Genomic DNA, 23,328 nt, shown 5'->3' on the forward strand with positions numbered 1-23,328 from the left:
TATGGAGTGCTAGCCCTTGCCCCTGTACCCTAGCAAATCAGGACCGTTCTTGATTTGATAGATTGTGTTAGTGCCAAGTTCTCATCTGTAAGAGAAGCAGGACAAAGAGATGTAAAATAGGAATGGAAAAGCCATAAAAGAGAGTCCCTTATTGCAGCCTGTGAATTTTGAAGAATATTAATGAACCAAGTGTGTCATATGAGGCAGCATAGACTAAAGGGTGTGGTTGAACAGTAATGATATGCTCAGCTTTTTTTTTTTTTTAAGTTTACTTTCAGAGAACTCCATCTCATGTAGTCCCAGCTAACATGTCAAAAAACCTCACTATCCCTGTTATGTTACCTGTGTGAAATCTCTGGATGACCGAAATTTGAACCAACAGCTTGAAAAAGAAATGAGCAAATACTCTCTTCAGCTAAAACAGGGAGCACTGAATGTGAATTTGTGTTATATGTTATAAAATAAAGTGGAAAGGAAATGGCTCATTATTGCACATCATTTTTTCTTAATAACTCCACATGAAATTAATAAACCTTAAACCCCCAGGTTTTAGAAGTTGTTCTAGATAAGAGTCAAATGACAGGGAAGGGGAAATAGGAAGGGCAAAGCATTAGGGCTTCAATTACATGTTTAACAATTATCTAAGCAGCAGTTTCTAGTTTCAGTGATCTCATCTTCTTAGCTGCATATTAAGCTTCAGCACTGTTAGTTAATTATGTTGAAAAAAACAGGAGTTCTTTTTCTGGCAGTGTTGAGCAAGTGTGCTTTTTGGGGCATTGATTTTTTGCACCATCTTTGTGACCACTAGCTTTGTGCTTTGCCAACAAACACCAGACTTTCTGTGTGTTGAAGTTCCTGATTCTTTACCCCCAAAGAACTCCAGGGTTTTCAACTGAGATAAAATAAGTGGGCTGGACAGACATCATCTTTGCACAGAGCAAACCTAAGTTCAGATTATTCTGAAGTGATTCAAACATGGCATGGCATATTATGTGACTTCAGCTGTCTGGGAACTAACTTCTTTTGCAGCAGCAGAAAAGTCCTAGAAGTGCTTCATCCTCCTCTCTATCTGCTTGTTCTTTAAAGTAGCAAGAGGGTCTCCTTCATGAGAGAATGAACAACAGAAATAGTCTCACAAGAGACACAAAATTGTTAGTAGGAGTGTTCTCCAGGTCTTATTCTGGAAGTCATATTGCACCTGCAAGGTTGGCAGCTGCCATACACATTATCTTGTCTTAGCTGGGCTCCCCAGTCTTGGAGGTATAGTGTTACCTCTTGTGCAGCTTGAGATACATTTTCTGCTCCCTAACAAATGCATGATGATAATTTTATTTTGGTTACCCTTATGAGTTTTTCTGCAGAAACTCCTGGAAAAGCAAGCATAATTTCAAAATATTCATGAGGGGTTAAGCCTCCCTGAGCTCACTACGGGCCATGCTTTCTCTGAGCACGTCAAGCCTTGCATTAGAGGAATTTGCATGTAGTGGTACTGTGTGCTGTGACTGTCAACAGAAATGTGAAGGCTGGTGTGTGTCTACCCCGAGTGCTCTAATGAGCAGCACCACATGTACTCAAACTATTGTTTATAAAGAGATTGTTTCAATCATTCACCCTCAGTGAAAGGTCTCAATGAGAAGAAGTGAGATGAGGGGAAAAAGGAGGCTATTGTTAAATATATTCACTTTGCAATCCCTGAAGGAAACGTCATTTCACTGAGCCTAAATGCTTTTCAAAGTGCAAGACTAAAAAAAAATCTTCAAGAAGGTAAATCTGAAGAATTAAACTTTGTTATTTTATTTAGAAATGCTGTTGGTTGTGAATAGGGTCACTGCCTTTGTTGGAAGTAAGTGAATCACCTATAATGAGACTTGGCTATCGAATTTTACTCCTCTGCTTTTGATCTATTCACAAGCTCATCATGAGATTTATTTGTTGTTCAAAAAATCTCCCTGCATTTCTGCTCAATAATGTTCCCGCATGAATAGCTGTCAAATAGCTAGTATTGCTTGAGGTCTGGGCTCCAACACTGGGCTGTATTGGCTAGTTGCCTGGGTTACCTTTGTTGCATCTATCTGTTTCTTGTAGCAGAGCATTCCTGATACTACTCAACACACTGTGAATTTTGAATAATTCAGTCAAATGTGAAATGCCAGCTGTGTTTTGGGTTTTTTTGTGACTACTGATATTTTAGAGATTGAAAAATAAGCAACTATTCAAAAATTTATTTGCACCAGCTCTGAATGATGAAAGAAAGCACAAATAAGAGTCACATATATTTCTGAGTTGAGAGTTGCTTGTAATTTGAGCACCTTTTACACGGGGAATGAAAACACTTTTATTTCATTAATTCTTAGGATTAATTTCTAACAATGGGATTTTTAAAAGTCTTTAAGTGGTATATAATTATTTATTTATGAGATAATTACAACTATATGAGAGATTTAATCTCTCAGTGAATATTTTTAGAGCAAAAATACCAAAGGACTCCTAAAGGAACTTAGTCTTTGCATATGGTGGACATATCACACACATTGGAATTGAGTGGTTCATTCAAATATCCTTTGAAATCTGAAATCTTGTAGAAACAAGGTAAATATATTTTCTTAAGTATATTTATTTGGTGCTGGTCTTTCAAGTACTTACTTACATGTATTAATAGTTCTATTGTCTTCAAGGCAACTAATTTTATATACATATAAAGTGATTGTTTGTGCTATTACACATCAGCTTGGGGCTGTGGCCCATGGCATTGGCAGTTCCATGTAGTGGTGAGTCTTCTGCCCATGTATCAGAATTTCACTCATGTTATTACATAACCTCTCATTCTTCCTCCCTTGTGGCAGGGAGCACAAGTGAATTAGCTCTTAACATTCTTGGTGTTCTCAGGACTCACCCTGGCAACATTTTCCTAAGGTACTTCCAAAAAACAGATAAAATCTCATGCTATGCTTTATGCTGAAAATTGCCAAGTGAGGCAAGTATGAGTCTCTAGCTAGACCATAAGAAAATTAAACAAAGTGGAATGGCTTGAAAGGCCTTTTTATGAACAAGTCAGATTTTCTACTACTGACTCTGTGGCACTAGGACTCAACACTATGCACAAGTTCTTTGCACAGATCCCAAGAGGGAGATTCTCAAATGCAAAATGATGTGGTGTGAGAAGGGATTTTCAAAGGCTTAGAAACCAGACAGGTGAGGAGAATTGAGCCTATCAGACCTTTTTTCCTGCCTTTGAAAATATCTAAGCATCCTCGAATAACGATTTTTTCTGTTAGCTGTCATAGCTGTCACTGATTTTTTCTTTTTCTTGTGATAGTCCATTTTATAATGCAGGGCAGTATCTGAATACAAAGAAGAGACACTCTATTTACCCTGGAGACTAGGTTTGGAGTTTGCCAAGGCTTGATGTTCTCTATATCTTTCCTATCAATAGCAGGACAACTGATCTGACTTGTGGGAACTCAAAATGTCTCTCAGACATTTTTAGAGGTTCCAGGCCTTGGTCAGAAGCATTCTAGACCCTGGCAGACAGCTGAAAAACAACTGTGATTTTGAGTTTGAGCCATGGAATGAATTACCAACTTTGGAGGTGGAACAAGCAATCACAAAAGGTTAGATAGTATAGTATAAGTAGTTACGAAGTAGAGGGGAAATTTTTTTAGTATTGTACAGGGGGGTTTTAGCACATGTACAGGGGGGTTTGCACTTTGTACATGAGGGTCAGAAGTTCTAAGATGGAGGAAAGTGGGCTGATCCCATCCTTCTTCCTTCTTCTTCCTTACCTCCATGTTCTTGGTGATGTTGGCACTCACAGATTGGTTTAGAGTAGAAAAACACTTGGCAACGTAGGTAGTAGGTATTGGGGAATAATTGTAAACATGTTATACGTAATATATCTTATAAAAGATAGCAGCAACCCTGGGCGGAGAGAGAGACGAAGAAGACAGCAGATAGAGAGGATGTCAGGGTGTGTGTGTGCCTCTACCCAGGCCACTGATCAAATAGCTGCAGTCCAAGAACATAATCTGTTAGATAACTAGCAATAAACTGCCTTGAGACCGAACAGCTAAGCCTGCGGAGTTTTTCTTTGGAAGCACGGGTTGGAGGAGGAATTTCACCACCACATGTGGCCCCAAAACAAGGCTGGGGTTCCCACACTGACTCCTAAAATCATGTATACACTTGGCCAGATAAGCTACCCCAGTATTTTGTCTCTGACCCAGGCAATTGCAGAAGTCTGCAGGACAGCGTGTTGAAAGCCATACAGTGGTATTTTCCTGATATACTGCTTTGCTTGCCAAAGACTTTTGACTCAAGGGCTCTGAAGGAAGAAATCTGCTATATTAGTATTTTATAGCCCTTAATTGGATTTTCTTCCATGCATCTGTTGAATAATTTTGAACCCATTAGATAATGTTTCATGAGCATGACTGTAAATATCCTTCATATATTTTTGAATAAATAAGAGAAATAGAATTAAGTGATACTGAAGACGATCTTGTGCTCCTGGTAGTCTTGATTGATGTCTCTTGGTATAAAAATTCTTTCTAATCCCTCATTTGGCATTTTGATTCTTCATCTCATTTTGCTGATTTGACTAACAAAGCAGCATTTTACTGTAAGGGTCTTTGAGAACTTCAGAATTTATACAACATGGATAGCCACCTTTCCTACTTCAAGAGCCTATCTATAACTGTAGCGAATACACACCACCCCAAAGGTGGACTTGAAAGTAAAGTAGAGATATTGCTGTAGTTTGTAGAGGAACCAAATATCTGGGGCCACAGTCTAGGGAGTATGTCAAAGACAAGTCCAAGATTTCAATGAGCCTGGATGACCCTGTTTGTGCCTGTATTCACCAGCCTACATGTAGCAGCAGTGTAATAATCAACTTTGTCTTCAGGTGAGGCTTCAAAAAATATTTTTGTCTCACCAGCCACTTCTTTGTTCAGTCATTCCCACTCCAGTGTGCTTATCCACTGTGTAATATAGAATGTCACAACTGTAGTTTACCATACAAAGAGATGCATTTACTGGGGTATCTATGTGTGTGGTCTATAAAAAGTGTCACTTTATAGTTAATATTTAAACTCCTTATCAGTATGTCTCAATGTCTGTAGGCTTGAGAGCACAACTTACCAAAGCCTGCAAACTCCAGTGCACTGAGCCACCTTTGCACGTCTGAGTAGACGTGTGGGGGGAACCGTGTATTGCTGACTACCTATCTGAAGATGGCAGCATTGGGTGAGCTTTGCACTTTCTTGGCTAAGCAGGGCACTCTTAAATACAAGATTGTAGCTGTTGCATGTGGCAAATTTATAAATCAGCTTTTAATTTGAAAGGCTTTTCTTAATGCTGCAGTTTGATATCACAAGTTAGTAGTAGGCAAACATATTGCCATTTATGTGTTTTATCTTAGTTAGTTATACTGAGAGTTCAAGTCTTATAAATAGTAAACATTGGCTCTCACCAGCAAGCGTTAGCTCATAAATATGACTCCCTTTTATTACAGTAACAATAATAATAATTTTTGAACCAATGTAAAAGAAGCTCTGTCTTTAAGTACTATTTATCCATCAAGGAGGAAGTGGAATCAAGTCCTACCTGTCTTGTAGATACTGCTCACCCAGGACAGCAGGGATTGCTCTCTCTGGTGCTTATGTTAGCTCCTCTCCTTTCTGTGGTTTCCAGCCCCCAGAGTGCACATCCTCAGAGGAGTGCAGAACATTTCTCCTCCTTCCCTCTGGCCCTATAGATTCCTAAGTGGGCATTTGACTTTCTCCTGGGAGCAGCATGATGTTGGTTTGATCTTCTTCATCCTAAGAAAGGTCAATAGTAGAGCTGCCCTGCATGTGGGGGCTAAGTGCTGCTCTTTCAGAGCTAAAACATACAAACACCAGACTCCTTTTTAGCCGCTGTTGGAAAAATGAAAATAATCATGATCACTGTGTTTTATCAGAAGTCTAATCCTGCTGTATGTCTATCAGAATGTTAATGTTAGCAACATAAGAACTACTACCTGATAGATTCCTTTAAGGAGCTCTGAGGAAGAGGGGGACAAATTCAAAGATGTTAGTAGGATTTAAGTGTAAAGCTGAGCATTTAGTTTCTAACTGTGTCAGCATGTATACAAACAGGACTGTGGTCTATTGATAGCTCTTCTGGCAAAATATTTAGGCAGGGAAGCCAAGTTTGTAATCTTTGTGATAGGTCTCTCAGCTTCACTCATTACTTCTGTGATGCCTTTGTCATTTTGTCTTATTGGCTGTTTGTCCCTGAGACAATAGTTTTGGAAACCAGTTGTCTTGCCTGCCTCCTAAGTGGTCATCAGCTCACTGGATGTACTGAAAAATTTTATGCTAGCTTAATTTGCCTGAGTCAATAGCAAAGCCAGAGTTGGAAATTTGATATTTTGGGTTTGTTTCTTTGTTTTGTTTTATTTTATGATGTTGTGCTTTCACCTCCCTTTCTGGATATTTGTGCATTTGACTACTGGATGGAATCAGACTTGAGACGTTTGAAGTCTCTGCCACTGGTTCCTTCTTCTCAGCTGAACTGAGCAGGTTTGGATCAGACATAGGGCTCATGTTTTTATTCTTTTTTTTTTATTATACCCGCCTACATAATGCTATGATGTATGAATCACTAGCTGTACAGAAACTTTTATAAGGCTAAGCAGTTAATAATTTCTGAATTTCTAGAGATTGGTTGAACTTAAAAGAGCTGTTAATTTCTGGTCCTCTATATTTAATGTGATACCCAATCTGGAAGAGTTGGGAGTTAAGGAGGAAGTGATTGGGAAAAAGACCAACATTGTATTGGGATGTATTGTGAAGTTACTTTAAAAAATAAAATTTAGTACAAAATATTGGATAATTTTTATCCTAAACTAATTTCTTCTGCAAAGACATGTAAGTCTTTTAGGTTCAGTGGAGTTATGCCCCTTTGCACAAATCCTGAAATTGTCAGATGATGTAATAAACACAAACTATATATGTGTGTATATATACACATATCCCTATATAAACATATATAGGGATATGTGTATATATATGTGCAATATTTTTTGATAACTTAGAACTCAACTTCCTAAAACCTTCATATGTAGAAATAGTTACTATCTTAATCTTAACTGTTTGATCTAATATCAAAAATCATGTGATGTGTTGTAAAAAAAGCAAAGTAAAATTCAGTGCCATAGGAGCAGAAGTGACTGTGATCATTAGCATTTAGTGGACAGTGGCTGTCAGTGCTTCTTATGATTTTCCTAACATTTAACTTTATTAGCTAGGTACAGCAAAGTTAGATACAATACTGTTATGTTGATTTAACAGACCTCTTTTCACAGCTTGTCATCAGTTTTACAGGTCAGACACATTACCTGATGGAATGTGGACCTAAAAAACAATTGTTATTGTTCAAGTGAATTCATTGGTCATGTGAATTCATTTGACTGAATGTAATTTTCTTTCTGCAATTTAAGAAGCCAAATGCCATATTTCTTCTTTATGATAGAATAAAATCTAGTGAAGACTAAGGCCTCAACTCAAGAAGGCTCTTAAGCACATACATATGAGTAAATTCATTCTAGCTCAAGACAACTCAAGTGTGTTTCAGACTTTAATGTGCTATCAGCTTGAGCTTAATATGGAGTGCTCTGAACTACATCTTAGAGATCTTCAGATATTCTTAGACAGTCAGACCAACTACCTTGCAGGATTTTGTTTTAAGGCATCTCATTTATTTCTGAAGGTTTCAAAAACCTCTCTAGGTTACCATCAGCACCTTTGATACCTAAAAATGATCTTGCTTGTCTGTTTCTAACTGTCCATTCCTGTGAACTGCTTGTGTACCCAGACAAAGAACAAAATCCCAAATTTTTGTGCAGAGCTTCCTTACTGCTGAACATGGCATTTAAATTACTTAGCAGCAATAATATACATAATCTGAGATTATATTCAAAGTAGGTAATTATAAAGAAGTGAGACAGGCGAGTGAATGTGGTACTGATTGTTATTGCTGAAGTGCCTGTTTGCAACTACACTATTTGTACTGAATATCTGTATATTTTACAGTGCTATTTCTTTACGATTGAATTTGGCCTTTGCAAGCAAGAAGGACAACTGCGTGCTTATGGGGCAGGACTTCTGTCTTCTATTGGAGAGTTAAAGGTATGTACCCTTAAAGCATAGTAAAATTTTAAGTGTAACAAAAAAAAAAAGTTGATATAAATATATTGACTTTCAAATAACAGTTAAAATTCTCAAGATAAAAAGCTTGTATTTAAAATATGGTATTGACCTAAAAGCTTTGTTTGAAATATCAGCTGGCACTTGAAGCATGAAATGGACTTGTAAGGCCCAAAGTACCAAAGCAACTATAAACTAAAAAAGTGATTTCTGTTTGAATTTTCATTTCTTGTCAAAGGAGGTTCAAGGGTTCTAACAGGTAAGAGTGCCTTGGGCTCTAAAAGCTTTGTTTGGGTAAGGAGCACATATTTTTAATACCCACAAAAAAAGTGCTAGAAATCAGATATGATTCTAAGTAATCCAGTGTATTTGAGTGGATTCATTATTGATGTGAAAAGAACAGCATTCATTAAGGTCCTAATTCAGTAAATTAAACATATTTAAAATTAAGGAATGCATATTAGCTCACATTGAACTTGCCTATGTTACAATACATAGAGCCCTGTTCTTTTAAGGGTGAAAGTGTTTAACCTTGTATGGGTGAGTAGTTGAAGTGGATAATTTATTGCCTCTTTTAATGCCTAGAAAACATGGGAAACAGGCAAAAGGTATTTTGTCACAGCTGTGGTATTTTCAGACATAATACATCTCTCAGTTAGTAAGCAAGATGGGAGGGAAGAGTAAATTGAGTGAAGAGTACCATCTTCAGAGACCCAAATGAACTCTTGGTGGCTTTGCAGGTAAACATTTGGAATTAGAAAGCATATATGGAAAAGTATTAAAAACTATTTCTATATCCATTTTTTATTTGTATTTAAACATCTCTCCACCCTTCTGGGCTGGCTTTCAGTGAGCTACTTGGCAGTTTAACAGAAGCATCTCTGTCTCTTTTTGCTGTGTGTTTTACCTGTAACTGTGAATATTTGTGGTGAAGCTCATTAGTAAAACTGCTATACTTCCAGTAGTAAAAAATGTTGAAGAAAATTACCTTCTCTAGTATTTTTTCATTGATTGCATTAGAGTTGCTCTCAGTTCTCTGCATACTCCAGCCACAGAAATATTCTGTATCTGTCTGGCAATATTTGATACTCACAGTGCAAAGATGTTTGAATGAAAAGAGATGAAGATGCCCCACTTGTTTTCCTTTGGCTCAGCAACATTCAGTGCTAAGCCCCAAACTCTGAAGGATTCTGTAAAGAATCAGGCCTTTTATTTAAACTAATAGTTAAGGTTGCTAGGTCATGACCCTGAAGATACCTACCATATAATTTACAAAATCTAAGGGCATAAAAAGAAGAAATGAATAGTCAAGAACATAATAAATCTTCTACCATCAATGTCGTAAACAAATACATTATTCTTGTCAAGTCTGCATATTAGGTACCACACATTTGTGACCCCAGATCTGGGTTCTTTGCTCAGCAGTAAACACAGAGTATAAACATGAAAAATAATCCTTTTGAAAAGCAATGTTAAAAGCTAAATAATCTGACATTAACAGATTATATTGATCTGCTACAGTGTTATGGTCAGATATATACCATAATGATTTTGTTGTGATTCAATATTATATACTTTTCTGTTAATCTACATATGTATTTTGTAGATATGATGCCAGAAGGGACTACTAGATCATCTGATTTGACTTCTTGTGTATCATAAGATACTAAATTTCACCAGATGTTCCAAATATTGATCTTAAGTAAAGAATTTCCATTACTGATAAACTAAGCACTTGTGTGCTGTGGGAACAGAACGGCACCATACCACAAGTAGATATAGTCTCCATGAAGGGACTGATAAAGTGAAAAATATTCAAAAAGCCTGTGAAAGTGTGCTCCAGGGTAGAAAAGAAAGTAAAAGTTAAGGGAAAAAATGTGAAAAACTACTAAGTTTTCTGATAAAATGACCATGGGAGAAGCTATTTCTAGACCACAATCCTGCCATGAATGTGCTTCTTCTCAGCAAAATATTTTTAGGGAGGTGCTTGGGAAGGAGAGTGTCTGGGCACCATTGTGGTGAGCACCACATATGGTGAGCACCATATGTGCCAGCATATATGGGCACCATACTGTGAGAATGTCACTCTCACAGTAGGGAGTGACAAGCCATTGTCAGTCTCTACTGTTTCTTGGGAAAAAAGTCTCCCTCCTAGCACCTACTGGGAGGACAAATTTCTTCCTTGACGTGAAGGAAGGTCATGCTAATAGATTGTTGTTGAGATCCTGATTGTAACTGAAATCCTTATTGATGGCAGCAATTGCTCTGAAAATGGTGAGAACAATACTGGCTATTTCAGTGGTGAGTGGGGATGAGTAGGAGCCTCAGACTGCATGGCCATGATGTCTCCATCATGTGTGCAGCACTCGTACTTCTCACAGGTGTCAGAGTGAAGACATCCTTCCAGAAATAACTTCTGCCATGCTTTAGACGGGGATGGCTGTGGCCCATAGATGTTCAAATACTTATGTATCCCTGCCACTTGGAAGGCCGATCTTGAAATGTTGAGTTTTGCTACCTTGACTTTAGAGTAATAGAATAGTTTAGACTGGAAAAGTTCTCTAAGATGATCAAGTCCAATTGTCAACCCAGCACTGCCAAATATGCCAGTAAGTCATGTCCTCAAGTGCCAGATCCACACAACATTTAAACACCTCCAGGGATGGTAATTCAACCACTTTCCTGGGCAGCCTACTCCAATGTTTGGCAACCATTTCAGTGAATAATTTTTTCCTAATATCCAATCTAAACTTCCCCTGGCACAACTTGAAGACATTTTTACTTCTCCTGTCACTTTTCACTTGGGAAAAGAGACCAACCCCCGCCTGGCTACAATCTCCTTGTAGGTAACTACAGAGATTGAAAAGGTCTCCCCTGAGTTCCCTTTTGTCCAGGCTAAACAAACCCAGTTCCCTCAGCTGCTCCTCATCATTGTGCTCCAGACCTTCCCCCACTTCACTGCCCTTCTCTGGACACTCTCCAGAACGTCAATGTCTTTTTTCTAGTGAGAGCCCCAAAACTGGGCATGGATTTGAGGTATGGCCTCACCACTGCCAAGGGACAGTCACTGCCCTGGTCCTGCTGGCCACGCTATTGCCAATACAAGCCAGGATGCTGTTGGCCTTCTTGGCCACTTGGGCACACGCTGCCTCCTGGTCAGCTGTTGTTGCCTGGCATTCTCAGGTCCTTTTCTGATGTGCCACTTTCCAGCCACTCTTTGCTGCTTGGGGTTGATGGCACCCAAGTGCAGAATCTGGCACTTGGCCTTGTTGAACCTCAACAACAGGCCTCAGTACATTGATCCATCCTGTCCAGATCGCTCTGCAGAGCCTTCCTGTTCTCCATCAGAGCAATGCTTCAGCCCAAATTGGTGTTCTCTGCAAATTTACTGAGGGTGCCCTTGAGACCGCACAAGCATTTTTTATTAATATGCTTTTGTGAGCAAGAAGAAAAGCCTTTCTCCAACTTCTGTCCCTATCAGCTCTCTTCAATGCAGCAGTATGCACATGAAATAAAATGGTGGCAAAATTTATGTATAATTTGTATAAATTTCTAGAAGTATATGAGTCTATTTGTAGGGTAGAAATGGTGAGCAGTACTTGGGCTGTTTGGAGGACTGAATGACTTGTTCAGTCATCCCTGTTTCTGTATTACACTGCTCCACTTCACAAATCTGGTCAACAGCTCTACTAACAAATAACTGTAAAAGATAGAGAAATTTGTGCACCAGGCTATCACTATAGGAATCCCTTGCAATCTTCTTCCCCACTCAGTATTTAGACCTAAAATTTCAGATAATGAAAAATGCATCTCCTTATGTGCATGCTATGAAAGCATCAAGTAAAAAAAATATAAAGCACAAGAAAATAAGGAGAAAGAGAAGATTAAAAATGAAGCCTGGGGGGAATCAAATAATACAGTAAGTAGTTATAAAATGTTCTGCCTAATCTAGTCAGGTTAACTCTAGCTAACACTATTACACAGTATGTATTTGTGGCTTAGAGATAAGGTGGAAATAATGTACATTTCAATTATTAAAACTGTTTCTAAAAAGCAGTTCAAATGTCTTTGGAAACTTTAATCGATTTAATTTGTGTGATGCTCTCTTGAACTCTTTCATTAAAGGAGTCTCCTATCAACTTCAGTTGGCTGTAGATCAAGTCATACGTCCCTGTTGTATGCTTCTATACTGAACAGAGAGGTAGACTTAAAATCTCTCTCTATAAATTTTTGAAGTCAAATACAGTATCCATTTGTATTATTTTGTTTTAATGATAATTTAAGAAGTGCCAGCATTAGACTGTATAACCAAAAATAATAAAATGCAAATTTTTCTCTGTTTTCTGAAGAGGATGAAGAAAACAACTGGATCCCAGATGCTAATTTTGAGACTCTTTAAACAGAGAGATTTTCTCTATTTTTCTAGACAATATATAAAATTACACTACTGAAAATTTTTTGGTAATACAGGACACTGTCATATTCAGAATATATTTTGTAGATGAGCAGGAAAACATTTAAGAGTAGTTTTTTCAAGACTCTATGTACTCCCCCTGGGAAAACAAGGTGATAAAATCAGTACTGGCACACACACACTTCTCACCTGTGTTCCTATTCTTCTCTCCTGTACTTCTCAGACTGTGCAGTATTTATAACTCATCCCAAGTTTTCCCCTTGCTAGCTGAAGATTTTACTTTTTGGGTTTTGTTTCATTTATTTTCTTTCTCAAAGCTGAAAAGCTCTGAGTTGTATTATTGCAATCCATTTTTATACTCAAAGGAGGAATTACCGGACCAAACTCTTTTTTCATGTGTCAGTGATAGTGGTCACTTAGGAAATGATTCAGAGCTGTGCAGTGTAAATGCCTGGTGCTGTCTGACATGCCACCACTGCAGAAATGTGTAAAAGGCTTCTTTAGATCCTGTGCTGTATATTCCATTCTCTGTACAATGCATCAGACAGCCTAGGTCTTAGACACCTATTGTTAGGTACTTCAATCACTCTTTTAACCTTTCATCTGGCAGGGAGTGGAGGCATTTTTTAATTGTTATGCTTATTTTCAGTACAAATGATTGTCTGCTTCTTAAGCTGTCTGATACTGCTGCTTTTCCTTACAATCAGTGATGATTAATTTTGAAGTTTCACTCCAAATTCTTATTTCTTCAACCAAAGAAGACTCACCAATAGTATTACTAGCATTACCAGTAAAGTCTGTATGAATGGGCCATTAGAGACAGTTATCACAGATCCACAAGATGGTGAGATGCACTACTTTACCAAAAGCTATTTTCCATGAGTGATAATCCTAACATCTGATTGGAGGTGGATAACATAGAGGTTTCTCATGGAGAAATACATATTCTTACTCATTTGAATTCACTAAAGAACTGAATGTCCAACCAAACCATAAATGTATTCAAAAAACACAGGCCGGAAGGTGAAAGCTTTTGGACTCACCCAACAATTTTTTTTTGTTGTTGAGATTATGTACTTCAAAATGTTGAGATTGCCAAGGACCAGCATTTTACAGTACTGTAAAGTTTCTGTTAAATGCTCTGGTCAGCTTTGAGTCAGTGTCTTGATCATTCTAGTTCATACTAGATACTTCATGGTCTCTCTGAAGGTTTGTCTGGAGGCTCATTTCAATTGCTGAACTCTGGCATTGATGGTGTCAGCATATCAGCTTAATACCAGATGTTACAGGTGCCAGGCTGTGCAAGTTGAAAACACCATCCAGACTTGCAAAGATGGAAACATTGCTTTGGTAGCCATGACAATTCCTACTTGATCTAAGAGTCAAAAAGAACTTGGAGGAGAGACAGGTATCTCAGGTGGGAATTCAGCAGAATTTATACCTTTTGTTTCCAAACTGCAATCCTAAGAATGACTCACCTGTTGTCACCTAATTTTGAAGGCATGTCTGAATACTTTACCCTTAGTTTACAGGGTGCACATGTGCTGCTGTTCTCACATTCCACTCTGCAGAGTTGCTTTGTGAAACAGCAGTTCTAGTCATAGATAGTCCCAGATCTGAACTGGGATCCAGAAAGAATCAATTATTTCATATGGATAATCTGAGGAGAATAACTAGAAAGGCTTTCTTGGAGGACATCCCCTGTGATAGCATCAGCCTTTCCTTCTCTTTAAACTCTCTTGTTTTATAAAATTAGGGCTCAGTGACTAGAGCAGTTGTTCACAATGTAGGAACCACAGGCTGGATCCTTTCTCGATGCTGATAACTTCAGCAAGGACTAGGCCTGGCCCATCAGAGGCCATTAGTAAATAGAGAAATTATCAGTGTCCTCCTTTCTGTGGAAACTTTCACAGTACAGGAAAGAATCCATGAGCTGGAAGTAGCCAGTTCCTACAGAATCATGGCCTGTATCATCATCTTCATTCTCTGCAAGGAATCAACATCACTCAGTCCATTCAGAGTTTTGAAACTGTGTGCTTTAGACATTTCAGCCGCCAAGTCTCACCTGGAAGCACAAAGGTGCCTTAAGAGGAGATTTTTATCTATAAATACCCTCCCAGGGAATCTATTATAATTCCAAGTGAAAAAAGGCAAATTCATTTTGATAGAAGGAGGTAAATGCCTTAATTTATAAGTATTCAACCACACCATGGTTCTGCAAAGAGAAAGTGACAACAGGCAGAGGCCTAATAAGTGAGCGTGTTCCTGCAGTCCTTCTAGAAGAGGATGATGGTCGAGAGACCATTTTTTATATTTGTTTTCAAACCTGTTTAACTGATGGCCGGCTAGAAAAAGCAAACTTTGTGAGAAGGAAAAGATATATGTACTAAGGAAAGTTAATTCCCTGACATTTTAAGATTCCATGCATTAATTTTTCACGTATTTCTTTTTGGAGAGAGAGGAGGTGGGAGGAAGAGGCTCTTGTTCCAGTTTTCTGTCCTGCTATTTGGAGACTTCAGGCTGAGAGTTAGTATTATATTTTCAGAGCTTTTCACAGGGGTTTAGGAATGAACATAAGCAAGAGCAAGGATAAAATGTGTGGTGAATACCTTAAGGTTAATACTTTACTCCACTGTAAAGAATGTCCACACAGATAGAAACTAAAAAATCAGAAGCACCTTCAGACCTCAGGGATCTGCTTCCTCCCTGTCATTTCTTTATGCTTTTCATTCACATTCATATCTTCACTCTATATAGATATCAGGGGAATAAAGAAGGTTGAAAGGTGACCTAAATATGCTCTGCTTCCTTACCTTATACTTCTGTAACAGAGGACTGAGAATGAAAATATGTGTGTTCTAGAAGATAGGTAGATCCAAACACCAACACAAATATTCAAGTTGAAAGGGGAGCAAGAAAACATATTCCTGGAAAATGTCTCAGTACCTGATTTTCAGTTCTGAATCTCTCTCTTCTAGTGACTTGCGCAAGTCTTATAAAGAGAAAGGCTGATCAGAAATCTCTGCTCTACATAGCAGCATTTGCCTTATCTACCCAATGTCTCATCTTTACTTTCCTACATCTGTTTGGTTATTTTTTCTTTACAGTACTATGTGAAGCATTATTGCTCAGGTTGTGTGGCAGATGAGTAATGCATTTCATTGTCTTGCAATACATTGCTATTATTTAATAGGTTTTCAGATATGTAGATTCACTTTCGCTGTCAGGGAAATACTATATGATTTTAACCTGAAAATGTAAAGTTCAGATTACATTAATTGTTTAGTCAGACCCAATTTACTCACCAAGATGAAGATAAATTCTGCTAGTTAAATGAGATTTTGGGGACATATATATTTGTAATTGTATAGATAATTTTTCAAGAATTGTTATTTGATGATTTTCCTTTTTCCGTCTGAACATTTACATCTGTGTGTGTTCATGGCAGGTGCATTTCTAACATCCTCTTTATTATTTTATTATTATGGGGAACCATCTCCTATAGTAAGAGCATTTTAAATAGCAAATTCTGTTCACTACTCAAGCTCAAAAAACAAGATGAGCTACCAATTGTGGGAAACATACAGGACAGTGATATAAAAGCTGTATATATTAACAGCTGATATAGATACAGAGCATTATCAAAATCCAGCTTAACAGATCCTGTGGTGTATTTTGCAGCATGCTCTCTCTGACAAGGCCAATGTGAAAACATTCGATCCAAAGACAACCTGTTTGCAAGAATGCCTTATCACTACTTTCCAGGAAGTTTACTTTGTTTCAGAGAGTTTTGAAGAGGCCAAAGAAAAGATGAGGTAAATCATTTTCCATGACTTAAAAATCTAATTTTATCGTCTTTAGTGCCTGGGAAGGGAAGAAAAAAAAAAAAAAAAAAAAAAAAAAAAAAGGAAGTTAATTTTCTTTTTTTCCTTTCAGGGACTTCGCCAAATCAATCAACCGTCCCTTCTCTGTGTATTTCAATCCATATACACAAAGCATTGAGATTCTGAAGGATACCAGGAGTATAGAAAATGTTGTCCAGGACCTCCGCAGTGATCTAAACACTGTATGTGATGCTTTAAGTAAAATGAACAGATATTTAGGGATTTGATATGTTTGGCACTGTGATTTGCTGTCAGTTGCTCTTTCTGTTGCCAGTTACATGAAATGGCTAGTTTATCAGAGCCAACAGTTTTCCCTTTACAGCTTGGCCTGTGGCTTGCATCATGGTGTAGCTCTAACTGTAATGTGCAGACAAACCAAGGCAATGCTAATTTGTAAATTAAACATAGAATGTGACAGAATATAATCATCAATTCTTCAGCACAATGTAATGTACAAGTATAACATTAAAAATTTTCCTGGCAACAGTTTGGTTTCCATAAAATTATTCACTTCAATGTTTAAGAAATGGTGTTGCTGATTTCATTAGGCCTGAGTTTATTTCTTCATTATGCCTTCCCTTCCATAAGAATCCAGAAAAAAATTGTTTGCAACATTTTAATTTTCTTTGTAAGAAAGCATTATTTCTTTCTCTAGTGATAAAGACATTGTTTTGTCCATATATCTGTTACAGAACTTGGTGTCTCTTGTGACTGAACACTACAATTTATGTACCAGTAGCCATCGGAGATCAGGAAGGATATGTATTTGTACTAAAAGGTCTTTGTAGGTTGTACATAATGAGAACCCACAACTGACAAATGTCCAATGTGGCTGAGCAATTGCAACACACTAAGAAAAAAAGAAACCTCTGACAGTTCATGTAGAAAAGTAGTTGTAGTTTACATGTGTTACCTGTGACAGTCCTGAGAGCATTTCCTCTGAGATTGCTATCTGGGAATAAGAGATGAAGCACTTGTTTTAATTTCATTGTTACATGTGAATCCAAAGTCCTTCTACATCCTTGTATGTCTTCTGTCTTGTGTCTTGAACTTAACTCCTCTTGTGTTTCAAGCATAGTTTGCCTTTCCTCATTATTCCACATTCAACCTTGACTTGGCCATGCTTGACTGGGTCTGCGCTGTGCCAGTATCAGAACATATAAAAGGGTTAATATGGAAGCTGTTATTTAATTATAGCTGAGCTGATTTTCAGTTACTAGAATATTTGTGGAGCGATTAAATCATAGGAACACCCAAGCTGCCTTGCTTGTATCAGATGGATGCAGGTAATGCCTGGCTTAATAAACTCTAAGCTGGCAAGCTCTGACAGAAGTACAAGCTCTGTCTGGGGAGCACAGAGCAGAAATATTTGAGCCAGCTCTTATCTGGAAGTAATAATTATGCATGTCTTTCTTTTATCTGGGTTATTCTATTCTCCTATTAGCCAAGATAATGGAGAGTTAACTATATTGTGTGGACCCCTCTTAATGGAAACCACATGGCTTATGCAGATCATGTCAATAAGGGTGAAAGTGTGACAGCTTGTCTACATATATGGAAAATAGGAAACTATTGAAGCTGCTCTCCTAGCTGAAAGAGTCATGCAGAGACTTTTAAATATTGCTAGCAATTTCAGCATTAGAAAGGCACCCACTTGATAGTACCAGCATATCCTTAAGTAAGAGGCAATCTATAAAGATAATTTTCACAGGGATATCTGCCACCTCCTCAAAGATAACTGTGAGATAACAGAAAAAGCTTTTTCTGTGGATAGTCCTTGCTGCATTCTAATGCTGCTGTTAATAGGGTGTGGAAAAATTTACTTTTAGATTCAACTGTGACTGCTGTTGGTACAAATGAAGAGCTGTTGAGTTATCCCATGGGGACTAGCATGGTGGAGGAGTTTTTAACATCCCAACATTAGGACTGACTGTTAGCTAGCACTTACCACAGAGGAAATGCTGGCAACCTTAGCAGGAAACTTTCTCCCTCTTTTTTCCCATGGAATTTGATGAACCCCTTATAGCCCTTTCTGGAGAAAATGGACTGTACTGAGATTTGCTTTAACCAGTCTGAAAAAAGCATTGTGCAAGAAATAGTAGCTCTTACTTGGTTCAAGAACTGGGTAAATATTGTTGCTTACTTGAGTAAAATAAAGCCACAATAAGCAACAAAGATTCAAAACTTACAAAATTACCGAGGCTTTCCCTTGAATCAGAATTATGCAGGAAACCTTTAAATACTTATAATATCTGGATTTATACTTGACTTTTCTGAATAGCTTAAAATAAGAATACCATAGCAGTAAAACAATATAAGCATATCTTTGTTTTGTTTTGTGCTGTTAGGAAGTAAATCTCATTATGGATTAGGGAGAAACCCTTGAAATCCAATAGTCATTCTAGGACTAATGATGGCAAGGAAACTGTCTACAGTGAAGATATAATGTCAATGACACAGAACATTGTCAGAGGATAATGGGCTCCCACTGCTAGATATATGCTTAATCCAATGATTTTATTTCTATTATACAACATGATTAAAAATAAATTAACTATAATGGGCTAAGGAATAACAGTGATTTAGAGAGACAATCACTCATTGTTCTTACATTGCAAAGCTGCTGTCTTACAGGCTGCAGAGCAAACTGACTTTGGGCTTCAGCCAGTCAGGAGCCAGGACTGGGAAGGAATGCTTTAAAAAGTGCACTGTTGCACTTTTATGAATCACACAGTTTCAGTTTAGCTGAAATTATTCTCTGTGGTTTTTATTAGCAAATTAAGATCAGCCATGCAGCAATCTCCTTGGATGACAAGCTCATTTAGGCATAATGAGGAAATTATTGACAGTTATCAAATTACACTAACATTTTATTTGGAATAGGCCATATTTATATATGGTACTTATTTAGCTTTAGTGAGCTGGACTCTGGAAATTGGACTTCTGGCTTAGTCTCATTTATTTCCTGTGTAGTTCTGAACTGATGCTTTATGGGTCTGAGATATATGCACTTGCTTTGCCTGAACAGAGTAAATGGGCCTGAGCTTAATGAATGTAAACCATTGCAGTGTTTACTACCATGCAAAGCCTAAAATGAAAAACAACACTCTGAGACATGACAGAAAATACAAATACCAAGTTTCATTTGAAGATTAAGACATAGTTAATGCATTTCATTTAATTTGCTCAGTAGAGGGGGTGGAATGAGGAAGGTGTTAACATAATATATTGCATCTTCCCTCTCCACTCTTCAAGACCTGTTGGGAATCCTGTTTTAAGTTTGGCCCTAAAATGGAAATAAGGTGTCTTCTCCTTTCCTCTTGTTAGTGTGTAATGTGATAGAAAAAATTCCAGAAATTTATTGTACTGTAATATGTATTTAGTGATGAGCTGTAATGGATTATGGAAAAAAGTTTCACGTCTTTGAAAGGACAGCCTGGCTCAGAGAGCTAAAGATGCTGAAGACTTTTACTTACAGACTGCTGGTACAAAGCCAGTCCAGTCAGCAGTTACTGAAAGCTATCACCAGCCAGCAGCAGCTTGGCTTCTGTGTGATGAGCTAGGAGACTGTGATTGCATAGTTTGTAGGAGACTGAGGGGAGACACGATAACCTTTTTCAAATGCATAGAAATAGCAGCAAAATGGAAGGGACAAGCTGTTCTCCAGCTTCAAGAACTAATGGACTTAAATTGCAGGGAAGGAGCACTAAGTTATGTAACAGTGAAATGTGGGGGACATTGCCTGGGGAGACTGCCGAGCCTCTATAAATTTTCAAGAGAACAGTTTAGGCTGCTGTCTCTCAGGGGAGAGACTGGCATAGTCAATCTCATCTTGAGACCAGAGGAGAGACCATAGAATATCTTGAAGTCCCAGCCCGGAAAAGGCTTCAGACAACTCATTAGAGCAGTAATGATCAACAGCCATGACTGTGGGAGTATTTATATGTCAGCCTCACTTTTGACTCCCCCTTCAGTCTTTGACCATCCCAAAAGAGTGGTTCTTTGTAAGATTGATCCCGGGGCCTTTGGGGTCTGATCCAGCGAGCTCTGGATCCCTGGCCCCTCTCAATCTCACAAGGACAAAAGTAAAAGACAGGAGGAGTTCTTTCCTCTCAGGACCAGAGTCCTATTTTATTCCTTGATAGGAGCAACCTGGTGATCCAGGCGATAACCCTGGGGGAAAGAGGGGCAATGTGTCTTGGCAGGAGATTTTAAACCTGGGCAAGTAGGGGGCAGAGGAAAAGGGCCACAGCCAATGGAATACAAGCAAGGAGGGGGAAGGAGAGGAGTAGACCAGGGAGAAACCACTACCAATGGGGCTTGGAGTGGGGGTGAAGATCATCTGATGACAGAGGGGAATACAAACATACTATTCAGTGCAAAATACAAAACCCAGTGTGAAACAACAACTAAATAAACTATTTAGTGCAATGCAACAGTTATTCATCTTTCTGTCTTTCCTTAGGGAATGACTAGGATCCATGGTCTGAGTGTAGCCCTATATGCTAACTGTGGTGCTCTATTTCAAGTTCATCAGCCATTTGGGATAGCTCTGTGTGTGACTCACCTGCTAGTTTCAGCTGTCAGAGGCAAAAGACCAAGAGTGAGCAACCAGAATTTGTAGTTTTTACAAGCAGGGTTTAAAGCTGCTCAACTTCATAACAAAATAGAATTTCGTATTTCATTCTGTCTGTGCCTGCATTTTAGTTGTCAGGAGCACTGTGTTCCCTAAAGCACTCTAGAGAACTTGGAGCTCTTCAAAGCTGCTGAACTTGAGTGCTCCAGCCAGACGTCAGCCTTGTGTCTTGGTGGAATCTGGGTGCAGAGCAGGCTGCTCTCCCTAAGTACCCTGATTTCCAAGGAAAAGAAACCCACTGGTGTAGTCCAGAAGGGAACTTTGGTTTAGACCCCTACTGTAGTTTCCCAGGGAACTTGGAGACTGCACCTTCTGTCCACCCTAGTGTCACATTAAGAGCTAGGTAAGGATCAGTCCAATGCTCTTCTACTCAGGAAATCAGCTTTCTCAACCTGAAAAGTTTTCTTCTTGTTTTATCAAAACAGTCTATGTCTTTTTAGAAATATGACAGCTTCCCTTCTAGCTCAGTAGGACTCATGATCATGTTTCCAAGTAATTTGTGAAGGCAATAATTCTGCTATATTTATATAATGGCTATTCTCTGTGGTCTCAGTCACTCCAGCTCTGGAGATGTTTCATGGACAAATTCTTGCCTTCTCAATGAAGAGTTGGACAACAATAACAGATTCCTCTTATGGGCTTCAAATTGTGTTTGAGACAGGACTCTAAGAGAAAAATCTTGGTTATACTAGAAATTATTGGCTATTAAAAATATATATCTCAGGAAATAAGTTACTAGAAATTAGTACCTCCAGTTGTCATACCAAAGGCTGTAGAGATGTCCTTTGCATTCTTATTGGTAGTTTCCTGTAACTTAAATGAGCTTGAAGGCTAAACAATGAAATCCTTAGTTGAAATGCTCTGTGAAACCTCTGTTGATATATTTTTATGTGGTCCTCTAGAAAAGGTAGGTAGACAAAAAATAATCCAAATTTAGTAATGTCTATTCAAAACAACTATATTTAGTTTAAAAGGACCCTCCAACACCTTAGAGTAATAATTCATATTTCTTTTCCAGCTGCTGAGATGTTAAGGTAAGACTGAAAATAAGTGCTGACATCTACTTGGAATTTGGGCCAGAGTGGACTATTCAGGTGGTGTAAGTGTGAAATGGGTAATACAGTCCCATACTTTGAGATGCAAGGTGATGGATATTCTGCTGGACATTTTTTTAATGTAGTCAGAAATCTCAAATGTCCAGAAAAAATAATGGACACGAAGCTGCTGTTGTCACACTCCATCTTTGGAGGTAAAGAGTTGAGTTTGTGAAGCAGCAGGAGGTAGATTTCAGTCCATGTTAAACTGACACATGACCTGAAACACATCCCAAATATGCCTACATCACTGGCTCTGTGTGAGCTCCTGCATCAATACAATACTGATAACAGAGCAGCAATAAAGCACTCTAGAGACAAACAGCCCTGTTTTCCCACGGGAGAAAATTTGGATGATTTGAGACCAGCATGACACAAATAAAATCACTTTTATTTCCTGTAAAACCTTTTAGAATATGGTACTATTTTATTTTTAATAAGAATGATAAAGAGATATGTTAATTATGGAACGGCTGATGCTCTTAGTATTTTCTGCCTTAAATTTTTCTAGTTGTCACCAAACTCCCTACCCAGTCTTGCTACTTTACGTGAAAGTAGAGTAATGCTGAAGATGTGATGCTGCCATTTCCCAGGGCTTTGTGGGTATGCCTAGTGCTACCCTCCCTCAGCACCCTCCTTGCATGAATTACAAATCTCAGAGATATGAATAAGGTCAGTTAATGGTAAATGAGTTTAAGGTTATACACACAGTGGATTTGCCACTCCAGCAGAATTTCTCAGGAGGATCTATTTGGTTGAGTTCTCTTTTAATGATCTAGATTAACCCTCTAGATCACTTGAAGGTGGAGTTATGAAAATGCAAGCATCTCTCATCAGATAGGAACCAGGGAGTCAAAATCTCAACTGTTGCAAAGCCAGCACATGTTCCAAGAGAAGTTTTAGTGCCAGCATCAGTCAATTAATTGGAATTAGCTCAAAATAGATTTTTTAGTTGCTGAACTGAAAGGCTACATTTTACCTGCAGGTCTCAATCCAGCCACTGTTTTCTGTGGCAGATCTGTCTCTGCTGGAACAGGAGCTAGAGCTGTAAGTCAAGCATGCAAAGCCTGTTCCTTACTTAATTTGCAGATATTTTAAAAAAAGAAAATGC

At 38.2% G+C, this 23,328-nt stretch overlaps 1 protein-coding gene across 1 annotated transcript in view; it reads left to right on the forward strand.

Annotated features, from left to right (window-relative positions):
• Nucleotides 1-16,971, forward strand: part of TPH2 (tryptophan hydroxylase 2) — a 59,310-nt gene extending 42,339 nt beyond the window's left edge. Inside the window, exons 9-11 of the mRNA XM_021528980.4 lie at nucleotides 8,076-8,171; nucleotides 16,285-16,418; nucleotides 16,540-16,971. Of these exons, the coding sequence (XP_021384655.2) occupies nucleotides 8,076-8,171; nucleotides 16,285-16,418; nucleotides 16,540-16,714 (405 nt within the window). The 3' untranslated portion in view covers nucleotides 16,715-16,971. The remainder of the gene's footprint in view (nucleotides 1-8,075; nucleotides 8,172-16,284; nucleotides 16,419-16,539) is intronic.
• The last annotated feature ends 6,357 nt before the right edge of the window (nucleotides 16,972-23,328 follow it).

This window comes from Lonchura striata, chromosome 1A (assembly GCF_050655825.1).
Source record: "Lonchura striata isolate lonStrDom1 chromosome 1A, ASM5065582v1, whole genome shotgun sequence".
Classification (NCBI taxonomy): domain Eukaryota; kingdom Metazoa; phylum Chordata; class Aves; order Passeriformes; family Estrildidae; genus Lonchura; species Lonchura striata.